This window comes from Canis lupus, chromosome 11, assembly GCF_048164855.1.
Source record: "Canis lupus baileyi chromosome 11, mCanLup2.hap1, whole genome shotgun sequence".
NCBI lineage: Eukaryota > Metazoa > Chordata > Mammalia > Carnivora > Canidae > Canis > Canis lupus.
In genome coordinates, this window is record NC_132848.1 from 50,535,587 (window position 1) to 50,560,300 (window position 24,714).

General features: G+C 35.0%; 1 protein-coding gene across 1 annotated transcript in view; it reads right to left on the reverse strand.

Moving 5' to 3' along the window:
• The window catches only part of SRBD1 (S1 RNA binding domain 1), a 189,737-nt gene that overhangs the window by 58,132 nt on the left and 106,891 nt on the right, over nucleotides 1-24,714 (reverse strand). The window contains exon 16 of the mRNA XM_072768227.1: nucleotides 20,517-20,599. Within this exon, the coding sequence (XP_072624328.1) occupies nucleotides 20,517-20,599 (83 nt within the window). The remainder of the gene's footprint in view (nucleotides 1-20,516; nucleotides 20,600-24,714) is intronic.

Below are 24,714 nucleotides of genomic sequence, written 5' to 3' on the forward strand. Positions count from 1 at the left end.
ACTCAAAACTATGAATGGTACTTACAAAAGAAAAGGGCAGTATCTAGGTAAGCTGTTCTATAGCCAAAAGGATGTAATATAATATTGTATGTAAAATTAAAAGAAGCAGAAAAGCAGGATATTCCAACATAGTACTCTTTACCTTAACTACCATTTTATTTGAGCTTCTAGTGAAAGCAAAAATATAACCCAACCTATCCTACTGTCAAATGCGTAATGTTAAAGGGCATATGGGATAATGACTGGAAGCGTGATTCACTTTGAAGGACCTGGGAAAGTTTTGTCAGTCTCAGATGGTGGTAAATTGACATTTTACTTTTCTGCATATCCTTTTAATTAATACTTTTGTGACCAGAAGTACAAACTCACTTAAATTTAGCCTTTTGAAAGAACAGTGTGGAATAGAATGCAAATTAATAGTCATACATCTTGTTAAGTACAAACATACTTTTCTACCTAGTGGCATTGCTAAGGATTCTATTGAATAGTACTATGTTACGAAAGATCGTATTATTCTCCAACAGGTATTAGCAATCTACAAACTGTACTTCCATCATACTTTAGGGAGCTATTCAGGAATAACTATGATTATTTATGCTCTGCTTACATATAAAAAATAAAATCTTATTGGCCAAATTCAAGCCAGCATCCGCTTAAAGTTCCTCAGAATCCTCATGACACACACACATTTGTCTACAGTTTTTAACATCTGTCATAATTATTATTCAGCAAATTATAAAGTTTGTACCATCTCCACATTATTTAACTTTTAAAAAGAACATTCACATTTCTACTACGAAGTCCTGTCATTTCTATTCTAACTGAATCAACAAAATAATGATGGAAAATAAGATTTTGCTTCTCCTAACACTATTTTTTGAATCCATAATTCTTATATATTTTACCATAATATGTGCCCTTGCTAAGTTTTGAGTAAAAGACCATGTAGCTGAAATACAGCACTTCTTTTCTCTATACTCTTACAACCTTTTTCTGTACACACACCACACATAAAACTTCTTGGCTCAATGAAACTTAAATGTTTCTCCAGAAGGTACTTATTTTGATACAAAATAAAAGTTAATAAAGGATGTGACAAACTCTTCTTATTTAAATGTAATATTTTGAGAGAGCACATTGTGAAATACAATGCAGATTTATACTAGCAAATTTCTACAAGCACACGTTTACTTTTCCACCTCAAAACAAGGATAAACTAATCCTGTTGTATTCATTTCTGAAAGAAGGCAGAGGCATTTTTTTTTAAAACCATGTAAGAATGCATGCAGAATTATCATACATATTTATAGGTAATCATACTGTAGGTATATGGCGAGAGACTTAGAGATAAAGATTTTAGAATAATTATTGCCTAAAATGCCTACATAAATTATTTCTGAAAGACTGCTTCCCTTAAAACCTGACTGTCTAACAATCTGTATTTGAGTCAGAGCATAAGCATAAATGTACATGACTTGACACATGCAATTTTTTCATTTTGTCTGATGATAAAAAAGAAAGTCATTATCATATTCTGAAGGCCACTTGGAGAAACTCTTTGAAGCATAGGGAAAGGGACTCCTCTGTCATCCTCCTTATGAAAGAAGTAGCAAGTAAAACACTTTTTTCCTTGATGCAGCTTTGGAATGTTACATAGCTCACTCCTTTGAGTACATATCAAAAAACAACAAAACAAAACAAAACAAAACACCTACCTGTAACAATGAATAGTTATAAAAAAATAACAGTGGTGATTTTGTATTATAGTGTACTTTTACACTGGAATTAAACAGCAAATTTTCTCTCCAAAGGCATAAAGAGCATTTCACTGCTAACCCCCTGCATTTTTGAAAGCTGTGGCCACAAAGGCACCTTTATAAAATAAGCCCCCACTTGTTAAAACTGTAACATTGCCACCATCACTTGAGTTTCACCTTAGTGACTTAAATAAATATAAATAAAGTAATAAACACTATATGTTTTATAGAGTTCTATGAACCAGAAAAAAAAATCACCTTACAAAATAACCTCCTGGCAAATGCAAAAGAAAAGCTAAATTTGGTTTGCTCATATTTTCTGAGTTCCCAGAATACAAGAAGGAGCTAAGGGAAACCTGACTTATTTAACTGAAAGACTTTTGCTTATTTCATTTTCCACATTAGTCTTTATGGAAAGCAAGGGAAAAAAAGTATTAAACAGGAAAGAATTAGAGAAAGGCAGTCATTATAATAAAAAATACAAGATATTTATTTAAAACAAGATATTTTTCATATTTTATGTTTTAAGATGATTTTGATGGAAATCTTTCTATTGACTGATACTGGATACTGAAAATAAGCTCTGTCAGAATTAGATATGATGGCTGCTATTCTAGGTGGTCAAAATGCCCAGCAATTAAGTTACCTGTTTCGCTATCCTATCAATCCAAGTGATGGTAAAACTCCATACTACTGCTATTGGATGGCTGTGGTATAAACTGTTTTACTTAGAATGGAGGAATAGAAAATATTAATGGCTACTGTCATATGAACAACTTTAAAAAATATATTGTTTCAGACTTGCTAATGGATATTTTGTAAAGTTTGAATATAATTCTTGAGTCATCACCTGGATGAAAGCAATAACAACAACACTTATTTTAAAGAACTCCAAATTATATACAGTTGAGTCAATTTTAATTTGTTTTCATTTAAGGTCTTCTAAAGTTGAGGCCAGCATGCTGAAGAAAAATATTAAACTATGTATAACCCTGTGTCAACATATGATGCTACTGGGAATGGTAAGTGAATTAATTTTCCAAGGAAAATTAATTACTTATGACTTACAGTTGTAAAAGCAAACAACGTAACTCTGGATTAGGGCACATTTAATTTCTGTTTGTAGTAGCGATTAAATTAATTTCATATAATTCATGGTATGTAATGGAAAGCAGAACAAAAATGAAATTCTAGACAATGACTGACATAGAAAAATGTATATATTTATGAACCTGATCCAAAAATAAAGGTCATGGATATTAATCACTGGATAATAAAACAGCATTTTTAATGGTTCTATAATAATGGATTTTTAGCATAGTTTTTAAGAAAACTTGTCCAAATAGAAATGTCTGACACAGAGAAACAAAATAGAAAACTGTAATTATATCCTGTAACATCTCTATATCTCCCTCCTCCCACCACAAAAAAAGGTATTTGGAATAAAGGATTTGAACATCTTCTTTTTATAACAATAATTTTTGTCCACGTAAATTTGGGGCAGCTAAAATTCAATACGCCATTAAGTGACTTACGAATGAAGTTCTTAAAATTACAACTAAATTCTCTTCCTAACACCCAAAAAGTAAAGCACTTCTAAAATGGATCATCTGTGATTCATTTGACTGAATTATGCACCTGAGTACTACTAAGACAACAGATTTTGGCTAACTAATGGAGCCTTAAGAATATATGCACAGCTGCACATAGGAAAGTATTCATCTTTTTATTCTATCATTTCCTTACCTGTTCCAATTAAGCCAGACATAATCTTTTAATTTTGGATTCCAACTTCATGGCACAGTTCATGTGTTAAAATCAAGAATTAAATCTTGCCCTGCTAGAAACTGTAATTAGTTTCAAGTAGCTATATGAAATGTTATTCTCATGCTCTATTAGATGCACAAAATCAAAACATTTAATATTCTGGTAATAATCCTACATACTGACTGTCACTGGCCACCTAGTGAAATCACTGTCAGTCAAATTCCCACTGACATTTGGGACCATTTGTCTATAAGAGAGCAAACATTTAAGGTACAGTAAAATATTTCTGTGACTTACACTTTAGAAAAGAGTAGATGTGGGCTTCTGATGAAAGATACAGTATGAACCCAGGCAAAAAATAGAAATAAAGACTATCCGCATATAAAATATACATTTCTCCTCAAAATTTCACTTTTTTTAAACACATTTTCAAGTATTCTCTTTTCCTAGCCACACTATCAAAAAAAGCACTTACTACTACCATAGTATTTTATCTCTCAAGAGAAACATTTATATGGAGAAAAAATTATGTAATGCCTAGAGAAAAGTACTAAAAATATTCTAAATTCCATTATAATTTTAAACCTATCAAAGGAAAGAGAAATTGTGACATTACTTTGGAGTCTATGAAAATAAAAATTAGTAACAGTATAGTCTTTAATCTTCAGGGATTTTTTTGAAGTAACTGTACTATGAAAAGATTAATTAAGGACAGAAATTTTCATTCCAAGATAAGCTGTGACTTAAGCATGATTAGGAAACATTTTTGCTCTATTTCGAAGAGTAGAACTAAATGGAGCAATCAAAACTTTACCTTTCTGGCTTGTTTTCCTAAAACAGAGGTTACCCTCATTTCAAAAAGGACCTCACTCACATAAGCCAGATTGAAGAGGGTCTGTGTATAAAATGTCCTAGACAGGTTCTCTTTACGGTAGGAGGCACACTCAGCTTTGATTTGGCAAGTAAAGCTACCCAGGAGGCTGAAACATCACCTTGGACTCTCAGAGAACTTAAATTTGAGTTTATTTATTTATTTCCTTTCATTCCTGGCTTCAACATCAGAACAGGGTTTTGAGAAGACAGAAAAGAAAGAAAAGAAAGGAAGAAAGAACACAGGAACAGAAGAACGAAACCATGTCCTTCTGGATCAGAACGAAATCGATCCTACCACCCACATCTGTGCTGCTTAACTTCACTCCTGAAAAGAGCACTGAATGCTTTTCTGATTGGCGACAGAGTCTACAAGACGGGCAGGAGTTACAGTGATACTCCCTCCTTAGAAAAGACACACACAACACCCTCTACGTTCCCTTAAGTTTGAAATGAATTTCAGAAGGTTCTTCAGGCATCTTTCTTTTATTACAACCCACATTCATATCTCAGTAGAATGACTACAAGGGAATCACTAATTTTTTATCTAAACTATGACGTTTTGGCAAATGTTATATAACCAACTATAAATCCACAACAAGCCTCAAATACTAAAGAGCTGGTAATTATATGATGAGAAACAGCTTGATTATGGGAGAGGCAAGGCGGGCTGTCAACAAACAAACAGCTGTTTCTTATTGACAACCCATAACTAGATCGTGCATCCCAACAAACTAAGGAGTTTGTTTCTGTTGTTGCTGTTGTGTTTGTTTTTAACTATTCCAACCTTGTCCCCTCCCACCTCCGAAATACTGAGTCAATTTAAACATTAGATGCAAACCACAACAGAAGAATCGGATACACAAGGATAACAAGTAAAGCACTATAGACTTACAAAAAAAATTCTGTAGGTAATCACTAACAGAAGTTTAAAGTGTACTTTTCAATTCAACTTCAAATGCCTATCTTTCCCTGTGCAACACGTCCTGTCATTGCTATTTATAAGAGGCAGCTCCGGCAATGGGCCTGTTTCCTCATTCCTGGATCATGACCACAGCAATCCCGCCACTCTGATTCTTTGTTCTGGAAGCTTTCCCTGCAGCTTCTTCCGTCCTCCCTTTTAGCAGAAGAGAGTGAACACTTATATCTGCCAGTGTGAACTATAAGGTCCCCTGTAACTTGAAGTTAAGTGATTCTAGGAATACTTGATAAGCTTAGCATGTGAATTGATAGGAATAGATGAAAACATCAAAGGCTAAAAAACCAAAAACAAAAAAAAACAAACCAACAATGTAAATAGGATCTGTTTGATGATCCCATCGTATGAAATAAATTCACCTTCATATTTGCACCTTCAGGCACTTTGACATCTTTTTTTGCTTTCCTTTTTATTCAATACATGTATGGTATTTCCTTTTGACACTCTTTGAGAAAGCATATAGGCAACCTTATTTTATTTTCCAACAAGGCATGAAGAAGTACAATTACTTTACCAAAGTCATACAGCAAATGTAGCTAAACCAAGATAAGACCACAGTTCCCTTTGCTGCCCTGGGGCTCTGTGGTTTTTTCCACTGTACTACATTGAAACGAGGAGGGGGGGCCAGTTAGAATATTCATGCAATTTCAGTTTAAGGCAGGTTCCCTATTTATGCAGAAGCTTTACCTCTTGGGGAAATTTTGATTAAACACATCCTGAATTCTAACTCCCCAAATACAAAAAGGAATATGTATCAATGAGCATAGTTAGGTGTCCAAGATACAACTAACCAAGTATTTTAACCTAGAACCCACATTTCCTTTGCAAACTTAATGATAAATATAGCATTTCTCTTCAAGGGGATTATCTCCTGTCTCACAATCAGCACTTTATTTTATTTAAAATCATGCTCTTACCATCTAGCATATTGGGCTGACTATCTTCTGTATTCTGCTGCCATCAGAATCTGTGTTCATCTGGATCTGTGTTCAGCTAATGCTACTTGGGTAACATGCTCATACATTTGTATTGTGAGTCTCTAAGTTGCCTAAATTTGTCAACACATATCTGAGTAGGTTTCAAATCGTAAATGAGGGTACAATCATTTTTTTTAAAAGCCTGGTTCTATTTCACACCATATGAAGGGAGGGGCCCTGAGTGAGGGACTAGGAAACAAACTATGTCTTCAAAAAGCAGCTCAGAGGACGTCGGAAGGGAGACAAGGAAAGAGGCACAGAAGCAAAAGGACTCCGTAGGAGAAAATGCTGAAGAAGGCAGAGAAAATGAAGGGCACACCTGGAATGAAGGTTTCTGTGTTATCCACGCTTTTGAAATCACTGTTACCCTCTGCATGAGTTTGTGATGGGCGTTTTGTTGGGAAGGCAGGGTCACAGACTTTCAAAGCCAATTCCCAAGAATGATTTAAAAATTTCAATCTTCCAAAAAGTAACCAAACCATTATGAAAATAAACCCACTTTGAGTAAGTTAAAAATGCTAGCTTAGGTGGTATCAGACCTAATGTCTCTTGGAATGTCCAAAACATAGTTTCATTCTCCTAGCAAGGATATCTCAAAAGTTCGAGAGCCCCAACCAATATCACTAAAATGAAGTTTTGCCTATAATCCAATTACTTTTAAAATTAAATTTCTATTGCAGTCTAGGGCTATGGATGGCTATTACTAATCACCGCGGCTGAAGCAGTCTCAAAGAGGACACATTTTCACTGGGACTGACTGCTCATGATGGCTGAGTAATAACCTAACCAGGGGTGTCAGTGCCCCCTTCCAGTCTACCCTGTTTACATAAACCACAGGCCTGGACCTCCCTCCTCTACACTCTGTCTTTAAACTACACAAATAATGTTTCTCCTGGTCTTTGCCAACTCTCTGGGGAAGTGCTATGAGGGAATGACATAATTTTTAGAGCAAATTGAGGACTCTGAAGAAATGCAGTATGCCACTCCAAAGCAGCAGAGATAAAATAGAAAACTGATTACCATCCTTTTTCATGGAGCCTTGTAATATCCCCAATATAAAATGCTCTAATTAATTCTTACCATTTAAGTGCCTTACTGATTTCCAAGACTTTCTGTTTGTGAATGGTTGGTACGTGGCACATCTGGAAAATGAAGGGGGTCTTTCAGAAATACTGGCAGGAAGATGACCTATTTTCCCCTCTCTCTTTCTCTCTCTCTCTCTCTCTCGGCAGGTTCACATCACTACATGATGCTGGCTATGGCATAATTCCAGAAAAAACAAACTTTTCTTGGTCTTGCAATGGCTGTTTATGAGTATACAACAAGTGCTTTATACCCTATCTGCTCATTAGATGGACAGGTCTTCTTTTGATTCCATTCCACAGTGTGTGTACTTCTATGTGGCATTATATCCTCACCTCTTCCCACAGTCAACCCTCACTTCCAAACGTTTGTCAGACTTCTTTGCATGAGATTGAGTTCCTTTTCCATTATAGTATTCTAATATAGTATGTTGATAAACACATCCTACAAAAGGGAAGAACAATAGGTTCCTTAGTTTTCCTTAACTCGTATTTGGTACCAGGTAGTCATCTTCTTTGGTTGAAGGTCTAGAATGTTGATTTATTTTGTGAAGTCCTCCTGGGAGGTATGTGTGGGCTGCTTGGGAACCATAAAGATACTACCAACTTCCCTAATGCCCTAACACATCAATCCCTTTCTTTTATTTTTTCCCCTTAACTTGCTGGCAAGGACTATTTTAGATCATTCATATTCAGTAAATGCCCAAAATAAAATGAAGGAAAAAATTTCAAGTTTAAAATTGGACAAAAACATTACAAAAAAAAAAAAAAAGGGGACAGAGAGAGAACCATTTTGTAGATAAACTTCATGCTCTGGTGTTGAAAGTTATGGTCCACAAATCAAAAAGCAGTCATTTCTAGAGTGAGGCTTTTCCACCGTTCTCTCAGTGAATCACGCTGTGGTTAGCTGAAAGTGCTGTTCACATAATAAATTAACCACCTCATTTCCTTCATCACCAAAATATACATAGCACCCCCATACAGATTTGTTTTAATAAACGTAATAAAGCAAGCCCAGAGGTTATGGCTGTTATGACATAATCACACCTCTGAGATTTGAAAACACTCACTTGCACATCATGCCTCAAAAAGTCTTTGCAAGCTCCCCTCCAACAAAACCTAACTGCACTCACACCGTCTGGCCCCATTTATTCCAAATAAATAATGAAACAAAAGCCTTGTATATGTCAAAAGAAAATTCTCCCTTTCAATTATACATTTGAAAGGGAAATACATTTTTTTTTTAATAATGCTATACAATAAACAGCCTGGGAGCCTGATCGGGATTATTAAAGAAAATTCATCACTAGAGTTAACAGTGCACAAAGAAGGCAGCCAACTAGCCCACTAATCTCACCTAAAACCAAAGATACCTTCTAAAGTTAGTTGTTCAAGAAGACAAGTGACACATGCATTTCCTTTTGTGGAATAGGAAATAATCTTCACCCTATACAAATCCAGGTAAATTAACTTTTCTTACCTGTAATGATATTTAAAATTATTGAGAGTAAACCCTCCCCCCCAAAAAAACCTCTCTCATCAATAGAATTTTTCCTCAGTATAGACTTTTCCCCTTAGAATTCCTTTCCATGATCACCAGAAAGAAGGACACTGTGATACAACCAACCACAGCATAAGGGAGATCTAGGGCAAGAATGTGCCATCAGTGAACTCATGCCATAATTTAATGAGGCCAGCTTTCCTGTCTCTGTATCAGATTATAATCACTTTGCAGGCACATTTCACATCTTACCTAAATTCTATTAATTTCACAGCCCTTTCTACAGGACTATGAATTTAAGGCATCCTGTTACTGTGATAATGATGATGCCTTCCTCTTGAATTTAAAATAGAATATAATCTTACAAGTAATTTATCTGTACTATTCTTAAAGACCATGATCAACACCTACCCCAACACACATATATAAAGACTGAGTTCATGAATATTCGTTAATACTATCAGATATCAGGTATTCAGAATATAGTTTTTAAATTATCAGAAATGGTCCTCCTAATATTCACACATTTTATTTCTCTTCCTGACTGCTATAATTATCTAGCACTATCTTACATATTTGGGTTTCTTAAATGAACATTATTGTGTTACAGAGATAGAGTAGTTTTTTGCACTAAGAAATACATCCTAGATGCTCTTTTATTATCCACACTAATTATATGCAAATAGCAAAACAGAAAGTAAAATCTCTTTGAATGTCAGAATTAAACATTTTTAGAATAATCTTATTCCACTCCACTATTTTTAGCCTGTAGACTATCCATCCACACATAATATTAGACATAATCAAAACTTCCTTAGGGCTTTGTGGTAACAAAGATAAAATTATTAAGAACTTTCATAAACTTAGGTTTTAGTAGGTAATTTCACTTTAAAGATTCTACATCGAGTGCCACTGCCACAAAGGTTTGTCTTTGATAGATACTACACTGTATTAACTAATTATAGGTCCTTTGAAAGGACTGATGGACTCATTTTGTCACAAAGAACATTCCTCTCTAAGTGCTCTCCCTAATCTGTCTCTGTGAGAATTACCTCCCTTGAGAATAGAATGTGCTGTAGAGCGAGAAAGGAATGGAGCAATAGATGTTAAATTGAGGAACTCTAGTTTCTTTGGCCACAGCAACCCTTCTTCACTTTCCAGTCATCTCACTGCAACCAGTTGGCTACACTAATGGTTCTCTGCTCTGAAATTCTCACTTTGCCAGAAAAGAGATTTGAAAAAAAAATACTAGTAACTCAAATTTCAGGCTTACCCCACAAAAATTTTCAGTGAGAGGCTACAAAATTTTATGGTGTGTTCACAAAAGAGTTAAAAAATAGAATAAAAGACCAACTATACCGACACTTCAGCATTTATTCACTCAGCAAATACTTACTGAATATCTATCATGTGAGGGGTCATGGGAGCTGTGGATACAGAGGTGGAAATACCATGTCCTCATATAAGCGTTTACATTCCATTAGAAGAGACAGTAAAGAAAATTAATACAATGATTTCAGAAATTAAAAAATTCTCTGTTCTTCTGGGAGAAGAGGGGGTATAGAACTGGAGCTTCCTACTTCACAGAAAAATAAAACTATCCAGGTAGGGTAGCAAGCCCTCCCAGTCCTGTTCTCTTCCACCTCCTTCCAGCCACCTGCCACTCTGGGAGCTTCTCTTTTCTGAACTCGTCTTGTCTATTTCCTTCATTAGGTAAGCTTTGAGCATCATCTCCTCAGGTAACCAGCCTCTGCCTCTCCAGGATCTTCGACTTCTCTCTTAACTACTTAAAACTCATTCCTATCAGTATTTCAGCACATTCAAATCCTGCTCTCCTAAAAACCTCTCTTTCCTTAGAGATTTGTATACATTTGTCTCTAAGTCGCATCTTTCATTCAGCCTTCAATTTGCTTATCTCACCTCTGCCTCCCTAACTCCAGTGAAACTATTATTATGGCCACCACCACCATTTTTAAAAATTATACATGAAAGCACATTTTCAGTATCCTACCTTTATATTTGCAGTGTTTTACAATATTGATTTTTGCTTCTTCAAATTCTCATATCCCTTACATTTTGGCATATCCTGATTTTCCTCTTGCATTGCATATACTGTAATGTGCATTCAAAATACCTGGAAATCTTGTTAAAATCTGATTCTGATTCAATGGGCCTGGGCTGGGGCCCAAGAAGCTATCAGTAGGGTCTCTTGTTACTCAAGGTGAATCCTCAGACCAACAGCATAGGTATAGGAGTTTAAAGAAACGTAGACGGGCACTGCAGTGGGCACTTGACAGGATGAGCACTGGGTGTTATTCTATATGTTGGCAAATAAAACACCAATAAAAAATAAATTTATAAGAAAAGAAAGAAAGAAAGAAAGAAAGAAAGAAAGAAAGAAAGAAAGAATGAATCTCATGCCCCACCCTAAACCAACTGAACCAGAATCTGCATTTTAACAAGATTCCAAAGGGTTTTATATGTACATTCAAGCTTGATAACACCCCCTGATTTTGTGATTCTATAAGCCTGGGAAGTGGATGCAAGAATATGCATTTTCTAACAAGTTCTCGGGTGATACTAATGCTGCTGGCCCAGGAATCATACTTTATGAACGAATGGTTCTCAACATGGCCTGTATATTAGAACCATCTACAGAATTTTAAAATGTTGCTGTCTGGGTCCACCCTCCAGACCAATTAAATGAAAATCTCTGAGGATGTGGCCTAGGATAGTTATTTTTAAAAGCTCCCTTGCTTGATTTCAAGGTTCCTAATTTACATAATTTAGGAGTGTGTTGGGGGAATAGTTAGTGGTGAAAAGAAAACAGTATAGAATGAATGCTAGTTATATTACAATACCATTATTATACTACAATTCCTTAAACATTGATTCTACCTAACTCCGCCCTATAAATAAGCACTAGAAAGATAATCACCCACAGTTTTGTCCTAGGCCATATCTCTGAAATGACCATTTCAAACAATGGAATCAAACAATATTTTTAAAATCCACAGAAGAAAAATCCATATTTGTGAAATGAAGAAAAAATTTAAAGATAGTGCTAGAATTTTGCATTAAAAAGTGTTTGAGGGGTACCTGAGGGGTACAGTTGGTTAAGCATCTGATTTTTGGTGCTTCTGACTCACATGGTGATCTCAGGGTCATGAAACTGAACCCTGGGTTGGGCTCCATGCTCAGTGTGGAGTTGGCTAAGACTCTCTCTCCTGGGACACCTGGGTGGCTCAGTGGTTGAGTGTCTGCCTTTGGCTCAGGTCGTGATCCAGGGGTCCTGGGATCGAGTCCCACATCGAGTCTTCTCCTTCTGCCTATGTCTCTGCTTCTTTTTCTGTGTCTCTCATGAATGAATGAATGAATAAGTATATAAATAAATAAATATAATCTCTAAAAAAAAAAGACTCTCTCTCCTTCTCCCTCTGCCCTCCACTACCCTCTCTCTAAAATAAATAGATCTTTTTAAAAAGTATTTGATTTGGTGCAAAATTAGGGTCTTAAAGATGAAAATTTCAAGGAATATTACAAAGAGAAATGTACTTTAATATTAAGTGTGGTTTGCTTTCATTTTCACTAAAAATTGAAAATGGCTTTTTTTCCTGACTATATAAATCCTCATTGTCACACACACACACACACACACACACACACACACACACACACACACAAATATAAGGAAGAAATTAAAACCAATTGGAAGCCAAAGTTCTTGAAATAAAACACCCTTAACCACCTGACCAAGGTTTCCTGCATCTTTTTATAAAATTATGATTTATTTAACAAAAATTTATAATGTATAAGGAACACCATTAACCACCAAAGAACTTAAGAAACTAAAAACTATAAATACAGTTCAAACAAAAACACTATAAATACAGTTTAAACTCCTGGTATACCTCTCCCAGTTCCTATTCTCCCATCCCATGCCCCACCCAGAGTAACCACAAACATAAATTCCAGTGCTTACTTCTATATTCTTATTATATATATTGGTATTCACAAATAGTACACAGTATTATATTTCATATCTTAAAATTTTATACCATAAAATACTGTATATATTCTGGAACTTGCTTTTTCTTCTAATATTTTATCTTATGAAGATTATCTATACTAATACAGATAGCTCTAATTTGGTTATCTTCACTTCATGTAATATTCTACTGTCTGGGTATACTATATTTTATTTTTCTATTTTCTGGATGATGAACATAGTTTCTAAATTTTCACTGCTATAAATAGTGCTTCAATGAATTTCTAATACATATCAGCCTGTGCACATTTGAGAAAACTCCCAAGGCTATGTACATACAGCAACAGAATTATTAACTTGAAGAGAATCCCCATCTCCAACTTTATTAATGTCCAATTACTCTCCAAAGAGGTTGGATCATTTTATATTTCTACAAGTTATGTACAAGATTCCCAATGTTCCACATGGTTGCTAACATCTAAATTGTCAGACTAAGTTGTGACAACCTGAAAGGTTTTCTATAGTGGCTTTAGTTCGCATTTCTCCAGTTACCAGTGAAAGTGATGATCATTTAAAAAATATTTTTGTGGTTTTTTTGCCTCTGCTTCTGTCAATTGCCTGTTCATATCCCTTGCCTATTTTTCTGTTGAACTGCTCTTTTTTCCTCTTGATTTGTAGGTCTTTATATTTTTTGGTCCTTTATAGGTTATATGTGTTGCAAATACCTTCTCCCAGTCTGTAGATTTTCTATATATAATTTTATTATTTATTCAGAGATGTTTTAGATTCTAATGCAGTTAACATGTATTAATCTTTTCCTTTATGGAAGTACTTTTAATGTCATGTGTAATTTTTTAAATCATCTATGATAATTACTAGTTTTAAACACTGTGAAAATAGCTTAATGTTTTAGAACTATTAGAACTTTGTGCTGATGTATGAAAACTAAAAGGTGAACTTGAGTAGAAACAGAAATTGATCTAGTTTCATTTTCCAAGGTCAATGACATACAAAGAGTAAGCAAACAAAAGATAATCAAATATTTCATTGTTAATAACTTAAGGCATTATTGGTAAAAATTTCTTCAAATCATACTAACATCTCACATTTCTTTTAAAGATAAGTATGGTGTTATACTAGGGTGTGTGTGTATATACATGACTTATTTCATTGTTGGTGATTTCTAAGAACCTGAGAAAACTGAAGCCCAATACTCCAACAAAAAGAAGCGTTTTCATCCTTAAGTGGAAAAAAAAAAAAAAGCACCCAGAATAGAGATTTTAAAACTAAGTTTAAGGAATAATTAGTAAATTCTGATAGATGAATTTATTTATACTACCAGTCAAGGTCAATTACTTGTACTTGTTCAGTTACAGAAACGGCTCCGTTGCGGTCACAAATAAATGAAATATCTGAATTGTGAGGCTAAGTTTGATTTCATTTATAACACTGGGTAAAGCACAAGATTCAAATAGGTCCATATGCTGGGACTTACAGTTAAGGGACAAGATTGTAAAGACATTTTGGCAGGGAACTCATCTCTGTGATGTCTGTTTTTTAGAACAAATTTCCTCCATGTTTTACTTTTGTGTTTTATCTATTCCAAAATATTGTTTTGTATAAGGGGGCAAAAATCCAGGTAAAAATCATCTAAGTGAATGTCCATGGGGAAGACTCTTTCCTGTATCCCACTCTACAATAACAAATAATTAAGGGATTAAATTGTTTAAAAGGATTTGGGCAAACAAAATGAAACAGAGGAGTCTTATTAACTTTTACAGACCTAAACTAAAACTACATTTCATAATCCCTCCACGTTACCTATAAAACAGTTTTAAAAACTATAATAATATCACCACTGAAGAGTTGTTTTTTAATTTTTACTCATAACTGATCCCACAGAGTGGGTAGGGAAATAAAATACAAATTCCCACCTTTGAGGTTTTACCATGAAAAATTCATCTGGGAAGATGATTTTCCTTTTACAGTGTCTTCTCCCTTATCCATAATAATGAGTAATAAAGATGCCTGGATATAGAAAATTCACTAAGGGTTCCAAAAACTCATTTTGGAACACAGTTTTGTTCTCTAACATCATCAAATGATCTAACAGGCACGAAAGGAGGAAGAGGACTGTTTTGTCTTTCCTACTTCACTGTGCATGCTCATTAACAAATGGAGGTGTTAATGAGCACAAAAGTATCTAAAACACAGCCCAAAGAAGAAATAAATAGCAAGTAAATCCAACTTACTTAAGTTGTGCTCTCAGGATATGACAAGGCCAAGCTAAACCACACTCCCCATGTCCCACAGAACTCGACAGAGCCAACCCTGCATCATCCTGCTCTCACCCTGGACTGTTTTCTTGGGAGTAACACCAAGCCACTTTCCAGCAAAGTCTTTAGGGGTCAGTTAGGGATATGTTGTCATTCGACCACACTGGCTGCCTCTCTCTCTCCAGAAATTATGACAGGCATGTGTTTTTAAAATCAGGTCTCCCCATTTTCTGACAAGGATTGGAGTGCTGCCTTTAGCATTTTAGCTGTTATTAAACCAAAAGTATTTTAGTTTCTATTGAAGTAATAATATTATAGCTTCTATTATTTCATCTAAGTACTTAACATTCTTTTCTTTGAATAGCTTTCATTTTTAAAATCAACAATGTTTATCCAGTTACTTGCATTTTAAATCAGAATAAATATAAATATTAAATTTATACTAAAAGCATTTAGAGGTTCCTAAAGAACTTAAAGAACTAAAAAGAAATCAGTCCCACTCTGGATATACTGGAAGTCTACTGTATCAAGGCTTAAAATGAAGCAGCCCATTGGTTAGAATATGGAGATAGATATATATTTTATAACAATTTCTTCCTAATACATATTCACTATACAAAGTTTAAAAAAACTAAGAAAGAAAATAAAATCCCCTAATCACACCAACAAAAATATAAATACCAGTCACTAGCGGGGTTTTCTTTTCTTTGAATAAATGTATATCTACATTTTTAAAACAGAAATTGGTTTTATTCTGTATCAACAAATTCATTGCAATTTAAAAATAAAGCAATTTCTCATGTCATTAAATCCTCTTTGAAAGTCTATATTTTAATGGTTGTATAACATTTCAACTGGATATACTATTCTCTTGTAGTTGCTTCCAATAATTTTGTTAATCTTGTATATAACTTGTATATAAATCTTATCAATAGTTCTTAATACTGCCTTAGAAGAGATCCTTAAAGGGAGAACTACCAGGTCAATGGGATGCATTCTTTAAAAGTGCATCTTGATCGGTATTATTTGCTAGAGATAACAATTTATACTTCTATCAGTAGTGTTGGTCATTTCACTGTATCCTCACTTGCATAGATGTTTGTCATTTTATTGCAACTTTACTCAATTTTAGATTGAAATAATATCCCTTTAATATGGGTTTCTTTGATAAAGAAAAATTTTTATTGCATCTAAGATAAATGGTGTCTAGATGCCTTTATATATCTTTTGTAAATATTTTACTTATACCAACATATAATTGCATACAAATCAACAAGGAAACACCAAACCTTAATAATAATTTTTTTTTAAGATTTTATTTATGTATTCATGAGAGATACAGAGAGAAAGAGAGGCAGAGACACAGGCAGAGGGAGAAGCAAGCTCCATGCAGGAAGCCTGATGTGGGATTCGATCCCGGGTTTCCAGGATCACTCCCTGGGCCGAAGGCAGGCGCTAAACCGCTGAGCCACCCAGGGATCCCCCATAAAATAGTTTTGTAGATATATACATTTGTGGCAAATAATTTCCCTAGTTCATTATCTGGCTTTAAATTTATGCGTCAAATGACTTAGCAAACATGCTCTAGATATATATTTAAGAGAAGTGAAAACATATATCTTAAAAATTTGTACAAAATGTTCATAATAGCATTATTCATAACAGCCAAAAAGTGGAAATAACCCAAATTTCCACCAACCAATGAATGGATAGACAAAATGTGGTATTATACACATACAATGAAATAGTATTTGCCCATAGAAAGGAAATGAAGTAATGACTTGTGCTTCAGCATGGGTGAACCTTGAAAATATTATAAGTGGAAGAAGCCAGTTACAAAAAGGCCACATATTATATAATTCTATTTAAATGAAATATCCAGAATAGACATATCTATAGAAACAAAGTAGATGAGTAATCAATTGCCTAGGGCTGGGGATGACGGGGTGGTAGAGATGACTGCTCATGGACACTGGGTTTCCTTTGGGGGATGAAAATGTTCAAAACTTAGTGATAATAGTTTCACAACCCACTGAATGAAAATTCAGTGACTTGTACACTTTAAATAGGTGAATTTACATATGTATGTATGTATAATATGTGTTTATACTCAATAAAGCTGTTTTTAAAATGCTTTGTGTTAATATACTGTAATCTTTTAAGACTTATAAAAAAAAGTGAATTGGTCTCTTGCTTTAATTTTAGAAGTCTTTAATACGGCATTTTTTGAAGCTATGTTGTTAGATAACATAGAATGTTCAGGGCAATTACATCTTCTTGGGAAACTGTCATTAATATGAAATATCCCTCCTTGACCTGTTCAATGCATTTTGCCTAAAATTCTATTTTGTCTGATATTAGCAGTACTATGACTTTCTTTTTCATTTGTGTGGAACTATTTTTCTCCAAATTTCTAATGTCAGGTTCCTTTTTTCTTTATAAGTATCTTGCACACATTACAGCTGAAACCTCCTCCTATTATGTCGGTGATTATAACTTTCCTCCATTTCTTTTCATTTGAATTTTCTATGAGATGAATGTTGAATCTTTAAAATGGCCTCTATATCATATGACCTTTTGTTTATACTGCCCACTTTTCTCAATTTAAGACTATATTCTAAAGAATCTCTTAACTCTATTATTCAATTCATTAATTTTTTTTTTAATCTATGTCCATTCTATTTAGTCAGTTTGTTTGTTTTTCATCTTGACAAGCATATCTTTTAATTCTAAGACTGGTTTATTAATTCATTCTATCCTCAGTTTGTTTTATACATACAATAACCTCACTTATCTCTCTGTGAATATTCATTTTACTTATTTCAAAGTCTACTGCTTATTCATGGTTTCATTGTTATTTTTTGCTTATTACATTTGGTGCCTCATTTTGCTATGGTAAGTTTTCTTCAATGTTCAGTGATTCTTAGCAGAAGATCATTCCAGAGTCCCCATTTGTCTGTGTATGCTGTTTTTTGTTACCATCATCTGAATCCAGTGATAATGTGGGGAATGTGGGATATGATGTCAGGTGTCAGGTATGCGCCAGGAGTTTGTCTTCCCAGCATGCGAGACTCCTTGAGCTTCCTGACAAGCAAAGGCTACTTGAGGGATCTCCCAGCCTCTCTCTGGTCTCAGGGTTATACCCAGTGCTTGAGCTTGAATTCATAGGACATGGAGGGAAGGGGTCACTATGGGCCTACTTACTCCATATGCACCTCCTTTTCTAATAGTACAGGCCACCTACCCACTACTTAAACATGACTCTAGTTTGAGAACACTATTGATCTGTATATTTTGAGCTGCAGCTCTACCAGGTTTTATCCCCATGGATATGATTCCTCATTCTTAGTACCTTTCAGGAATTTCTGAAATTTTATCCACCAACCCCTTCTTGTTTTCCCAGGTTATAAATTTTTCATGTAAGTATGTTTATATGAACACAAATATGTATGTGCTCCTTCTCTGTCATTTTCTAGAAGGTGAAGTTGTGGACATGCCAGTAGTAGTGGTAGCATAAGTGAAGGATATCATAAGTTCAGCGTCACCATCTTGATGACTTTCTCAGTGTCATCATTTGCCAAAGTCTGTACTCCAATTAAATGGCCATTCCTCTAAATCTCAGACGTGCATATCCAAATTCTATTTGATATTTCTTGGATTTCTTACAGGCATCTCAACACATCCAAAACTGAATTACTGATCTTATCCCCACAAAATCTGCTCTAATCAGGCATTAGCCACATACCAGGACCCCTGGAGCAAATTCTGAACAACTCCCTTTCCTCCACTTACTACCAAGTAGTCCCTACAAAATAGATTTAACTTCTTTCCATTTCTCCCATCATCTCTCACCTGAGCTAGTATAACAGCCTCTGAATTGGTCTTACTGCTTCTCTTTTTCCCTTCTAAGCTACTGTCCCAAGATTAGCCAGAGCCAATGTTTAAAAATACAAATAAGATCATATCATTCCCTTGCTTAAAGCTCTTCCATTTCTTCTCACTGCTATTGGAACAAATTCCAAACTCTTTCATGTTAAGTGCTGTATCTCTGATAAATCTAGAGGTTAAGTCTCTGCTATTTAGAAAAGATTTCTTTGGGGGTCAATAGCTTAGTAACCTGTCTGGGTTCTAGGAATCTGACTTCTCCTTTCTTTTTCTTTGTTCTACTATTTTGCTCAGGCATTCTATAACTTTATCTTAAATTAATAGTTATAATTCCTCTTAACTACAATGCCTGTATCATAAAACTGTAACAGTTATACTCATTACATACTAGGCATTTCTATCTATCTGTATAGCTAGATCTGTCTCTTAAGCAACTATCCTTCCCAAATGAACAGGTCAACTCAAAGGTCTAGATCCTTTTACTCTAACTTGCTATAAAATGGGAATACTTCTAGTTAAGTCCAATATGTGACAGGTCAGTCCAGGCTTTGCCACTGGGTGATTCTGGGTAAAAATCCTAACTATTGTAGGACACAGCTTCCTTTTCCATCAAATGAAGGGGTAGGGGTATATGATTTCTAACATCTCTTCCATTTCTAGTGGTCACAGATTCCATGCCCTAATATATTTCTTAGAGAAAAGTATAGAACCTATCACTCAAGTCCCATGAAAACTACATAGAAGATATTATTTTATTTCAGATTTTAAACAGACTTTCATCGAAGAGAAAAATAATTCAATTTGATCTTTCTGAAGACAAGCTACGATGGATTCACTTTGCCAAGATTTAGTGTTGTCTTCAACTGCCCAATGAACACACGTAACCTCAAGAACTAAAAATACAGTAACAACAACAAGCACCACTACCATTACTGTTAAGGCTCTAGCTCATACTAGGTAATGACCAAAAACTCATTACAATACTCAAATCGAAATAGGAAACAGAAAAAAAAAATAAAGCACAGTAGGTACCAAAGGCTTCTTCCAGAATGGTCAATAAAGATCAATATTTCATACTGGCTTACACAAAGAGCCAACCCATCCCCCTTGCTCTGTTTCCTCTGCTTTTTTATAATAATGTGAAAGGGAGAGGCTCTCTGGATTAAGTTACTAGTCTGATCTAATGTTTTAATAGTCTTAAAATCTGACTACAGTCAATTCTAAATCTTGATCCAAACCATAAACACCAGGAAAAAAAACAAAACAAAACAAAACAAAACTCCCTCCTTCCCTAATAACGTAACTTCTAACTACCTTCCCATCAACCGTGTAACCTCTGAGAATGGGAAGCTATTCCCACCGACACTTAATGACTATGCCAAGTCTGCATACTATTGACAGGTTTCACAAAATAAATGACCCACACTGCTTTACCTGGTACATTCCAACTCCAATGTGCTTCGGCTCGATTTTCACCAGCTCAGCTAATGGGTCTTGTACGCGCCTTGCTATGGAAACTGAAAAAACAGAAAATAAGTATGGCTTAATGTGAAAAGCAGTATCCAGATAATTACTTATGTTAGTCCCTTATAAAGTAAGTATTTAATTCCTTCCCTCTTTTCCCACACAGAGACCAACAATTTAACTACTAAGTATCAAAGTTTCCCTTTTATCACACAAAAAAAGTGAATGCAAAATTTCGGGATTAATTTTATTACCAGAATCTGTAGGCATTTCTGAGCACAGATTGAAAAGATAATACAGTTGGAAAAACAAATAAAATGCTTACTTGCTATACTTACATAATCACCTGTTCATTCTTTAAACACAGCATAGCAGGGCACCTCACACTTAAATGAACAAGTATATATTTGTTTTACTTTTAAATAATCCTGCTTTATTATGACATACATTTGCAAATCAAATATGTTATTAGGACTAGATCATGATAGTGATGAGTAACTGATGGAATCATATTTTACTGCAATCAGAGACCAAGTCAGTTGGCTAGTAAACACACTTGTTTTGCCTTAAATATGACTGCAAGATTAACTGTGAAGTGATCGGAGTCACAACTGCTTGTCTCTGGACACACTAAATTCAGTTCTAAATCACACTGCTTTCTTGACCAGCACAATCCACGTACAAGAGATTTGAGTTAGCTTCTAACATTACCTTATCTGTTGTCCATTTTTCCTTGGTCATCATTTCTCTCTCTCTCTCTCTCTCTCTCTTTTTTTTTACAAAATGTTAACAAAAGTTCATATCTAATTTAGCTTAAAAGATAGATTTAGCTGGAGAAAAGAAATTTAGTATGAATATTAAGGATGCTTCCAAGGGCAGCTCTTTTTTTTTCTTTCCCCAAGTAATATAGTTTTACATGGGGTCCTTAGAAACAGCTTTCATTTTCTAAATGCGAGAAAGCTAGTCAGTGTCATTTACTAATACAGAAGGTTGGGTGAAATATAAACTCATTTAGTGAAAACATTAAGACTATCAAAGGAGATCCCATGCCTGTTCTTGTGTTATTTAACTGTTCAAACTCTAGCAACAGATGCCACCTCTTGCATGGGACTGTCGAATTCTCTTGTCACTGGTTTATACCACCTCTTCATCAGAGATAAGACCTACTCTGTGTGCTCAGTTCACTGCATGGTCGTTCAAGTCTTTTTCATATATTTTATTATTACTTCTAACATACAGTGACAATGGCAGTTTGCAAAGCCAGCTTAGAGAGTAATAAACTGGTATCATACAATCTGCTATCCCCACCAAAAGAGGCGGACTCCAGCCTCCAAGGCCTTCACATACACTTTCTTATTAAACCTCACAAAAGGTTAATGAGTGCAAGCACTGCAGGTTACAGGGAAGCTGCTTCCCCCCCACTAATCACATGCATAATTACACAGTGAGAATAGATGCCACCAGGGAAACATCTGATAGTCTCTGAAAGCAAAGATCATTTCTTTATTCTAGCCTTTAAAAACATAATCCAATAAGACTGATTTTCAAACACATATATATATTGTCAAAATACTTTCAGATTAAAAAGAAAAAAACAAAACAAAACAACCCAACAACCCACGACAGTAAACCAAGTGAAAGATACAGGCATCAGAACATTCACTGCAGGAAAGTATCAGAGATTCAAAAAAAGGATATTAACAAGAGGTAAATCTTTCAAATCTACCTGTTCAGGAAAACCTACATTATGAACACCTAAACTTAGAAACTGGTAGTGCAGTTGTATAATTTGTTAAGTGCAAGTAGATTTCCATATTAAAAAAAAAAATTAAGTACAGAAAAGGACTTTGACATATTTTCTACCTGGTTCCCTCCTAATTGGTTCACTGCTAGCATCTCCTTTGTGCATCCTGATATTGCTAAACACAGCAACAATGAACTGGAAATAATAGTTTCTAGATGACATATTAATTTTCCAGTAAAGTCCTAAGGGCCTCTGGAGTTACACTGTCCCCAATAAACAACCTCTACATAGACCCTAATGTTCCCAGAATTGGCATTTCACCTTCAGGTGCTATTCACTCTGCAGAGCATAAAAACTCAAGCATGAAGAGATGGGAGATAGAAGGAAGAAGGAAAATGAACATTGTTTATTTGAAGGATTTTCTTGTTCATGAGGGAAGGAATATAAACATTGTTTAAAGTAGAACTGGAGGGACGCCCGGGTGGCTCAGTGGTTGGTTGAGAGTCTGCCTGCAGTTCAGGTCGTGATCCCAGGATTCTGGGATAAAGTCCTGCATCAGGCTCCCCGCAGAGAACCTGCTTCTCCCTCTGCCTATGTCTCTGCCTGTCTCTGTGTCTCCAATGAATGAATAAATAAAAAAATATTTAAAAAAAAATAAAGTAGAACTGGAAATTCTATGTCCAGGCTTTCAAGAGAAGATAGTGCTGGCAAGGTAAGCAAGAAAATAGTTAATTAACAGTAGTAACACACACCTGTAGGTTGAGAATGATTAGGCAGACAACAGATTCCTGAAACTAAGAGACAGATAGGTAGCTCACATAAAAGGAGTTTTATGGAGTGTTGAGAACAAAGAGAAAGGAAGTCACAACCCAAAACTTGGGGGCATATTCACATTGTGAGATAGAGAAGAAAAGGTGGACACAGTGAAAGAGGTAGAGAATAAATAGCGAGGAAAACAGCAATAGAAGTAATAAATAAATAAATAAATAAATTCTAGAAAATGTTTAGCATAGTTACCATAGGTCATCCAATCTTTACTCTTGTGTGGTATACACTCAAGAAAAATGAAAACAGATGTCCACGTAAAATCTTGTACATGAATGTTCATAGCAGCATTTTTATAACAGCCAAGAAAGTAAAAACCCAAATATCCATTAACAGAAGAATGGATGAACAAAATATGGTATACCCATACAATGGAAATTATTTGGCAATTGGAAGGAATGAAGTGCTGATACATGCTACAGTGTGAATGAACTTTGGAAACACTATGGTATGTGAAAGAAGCCAGTTACAAAAGACTGCATCTTGTAATAATTCCATTTATATGAAATGTCTGAAATAGGCAAATCCATAGAGACAGAAAATAGATTAGTATTTATCAGGAGCTGAGGGTAAGAGGGCAAGGGGGACCAATTGCTAATAGATGCTAGGTTTCCATCTGGAGTGATGAAAATGTTCTAAAATTGGATAGTGGCAATGGTTGTACAATTTTGACTGTACTAAAAAAACACTGACTTACACACTTTAAACAGGCAGGTTTTATACTATGTAAATTATATCTCAATGAAGCTGTTCTATATTTTTTAAATGTAGTATATCCAAACGTATGCCAATACCACTTTGCCCACATGTCAACATATCTCTGTATCTGTTCCTAATCACCACTGTTCAGGAAATTCTAGTCAATGCAATTGGACAAGGAAAAAAAGGCGGCATAATTATTGAAAAAACAGAAACTAGATTATTATTTGCAGATGTTGGCTGACTACTTTGTTTTTTAAAGAGTTTATTTATTTATTCATGAGAGACACAGAGAGAGAGAGACAGAGACATAGGCAGAGGGAGAAGTAGGCTCCCTGCGGGGAGCCTGATGTAGGACTCGATCCCAGAACCCTGAGATCATGCCCTGAGCCAAAGGAGACGCCCACCCAACCACTGAACCATCCAAGTGCCTGATGACTGACTAGTTTGGAAAACCCAAGCAAATCAACTGAAAAAAAAAAAAATCAGAACTAACAAGATTTCAATTGGTTGATACCAAGACAACGACTAATGCAGCACCATATGCCATCAACAGCCAATAAGAAAATTTCATGAAGGACAATCCATTTACTCTGTGTGTGTGTATTTTGCCTATGAGTAATAAAGTGTACAGAACTTGGATGAAGGTGCCAATATAACAGAATTCCAATTAAATGGCTCTAAAATGTATATGGAAAAAAGGAAATGCATAAGAAAAGTGCAATTAAAGAAAGATTAAAGCAAGTCACATCATTAGCTACAGTAATTGAGAGTCTTGACACTGTGGCACATCAGACAGACCAATGAAAACAGGACAAAATCCATACAGGAATTTAGTTTTTAATATATGATAATTTGTTAAAAGGTAATAATGTAACTCAGTGTGTAAAGGGAGACAAC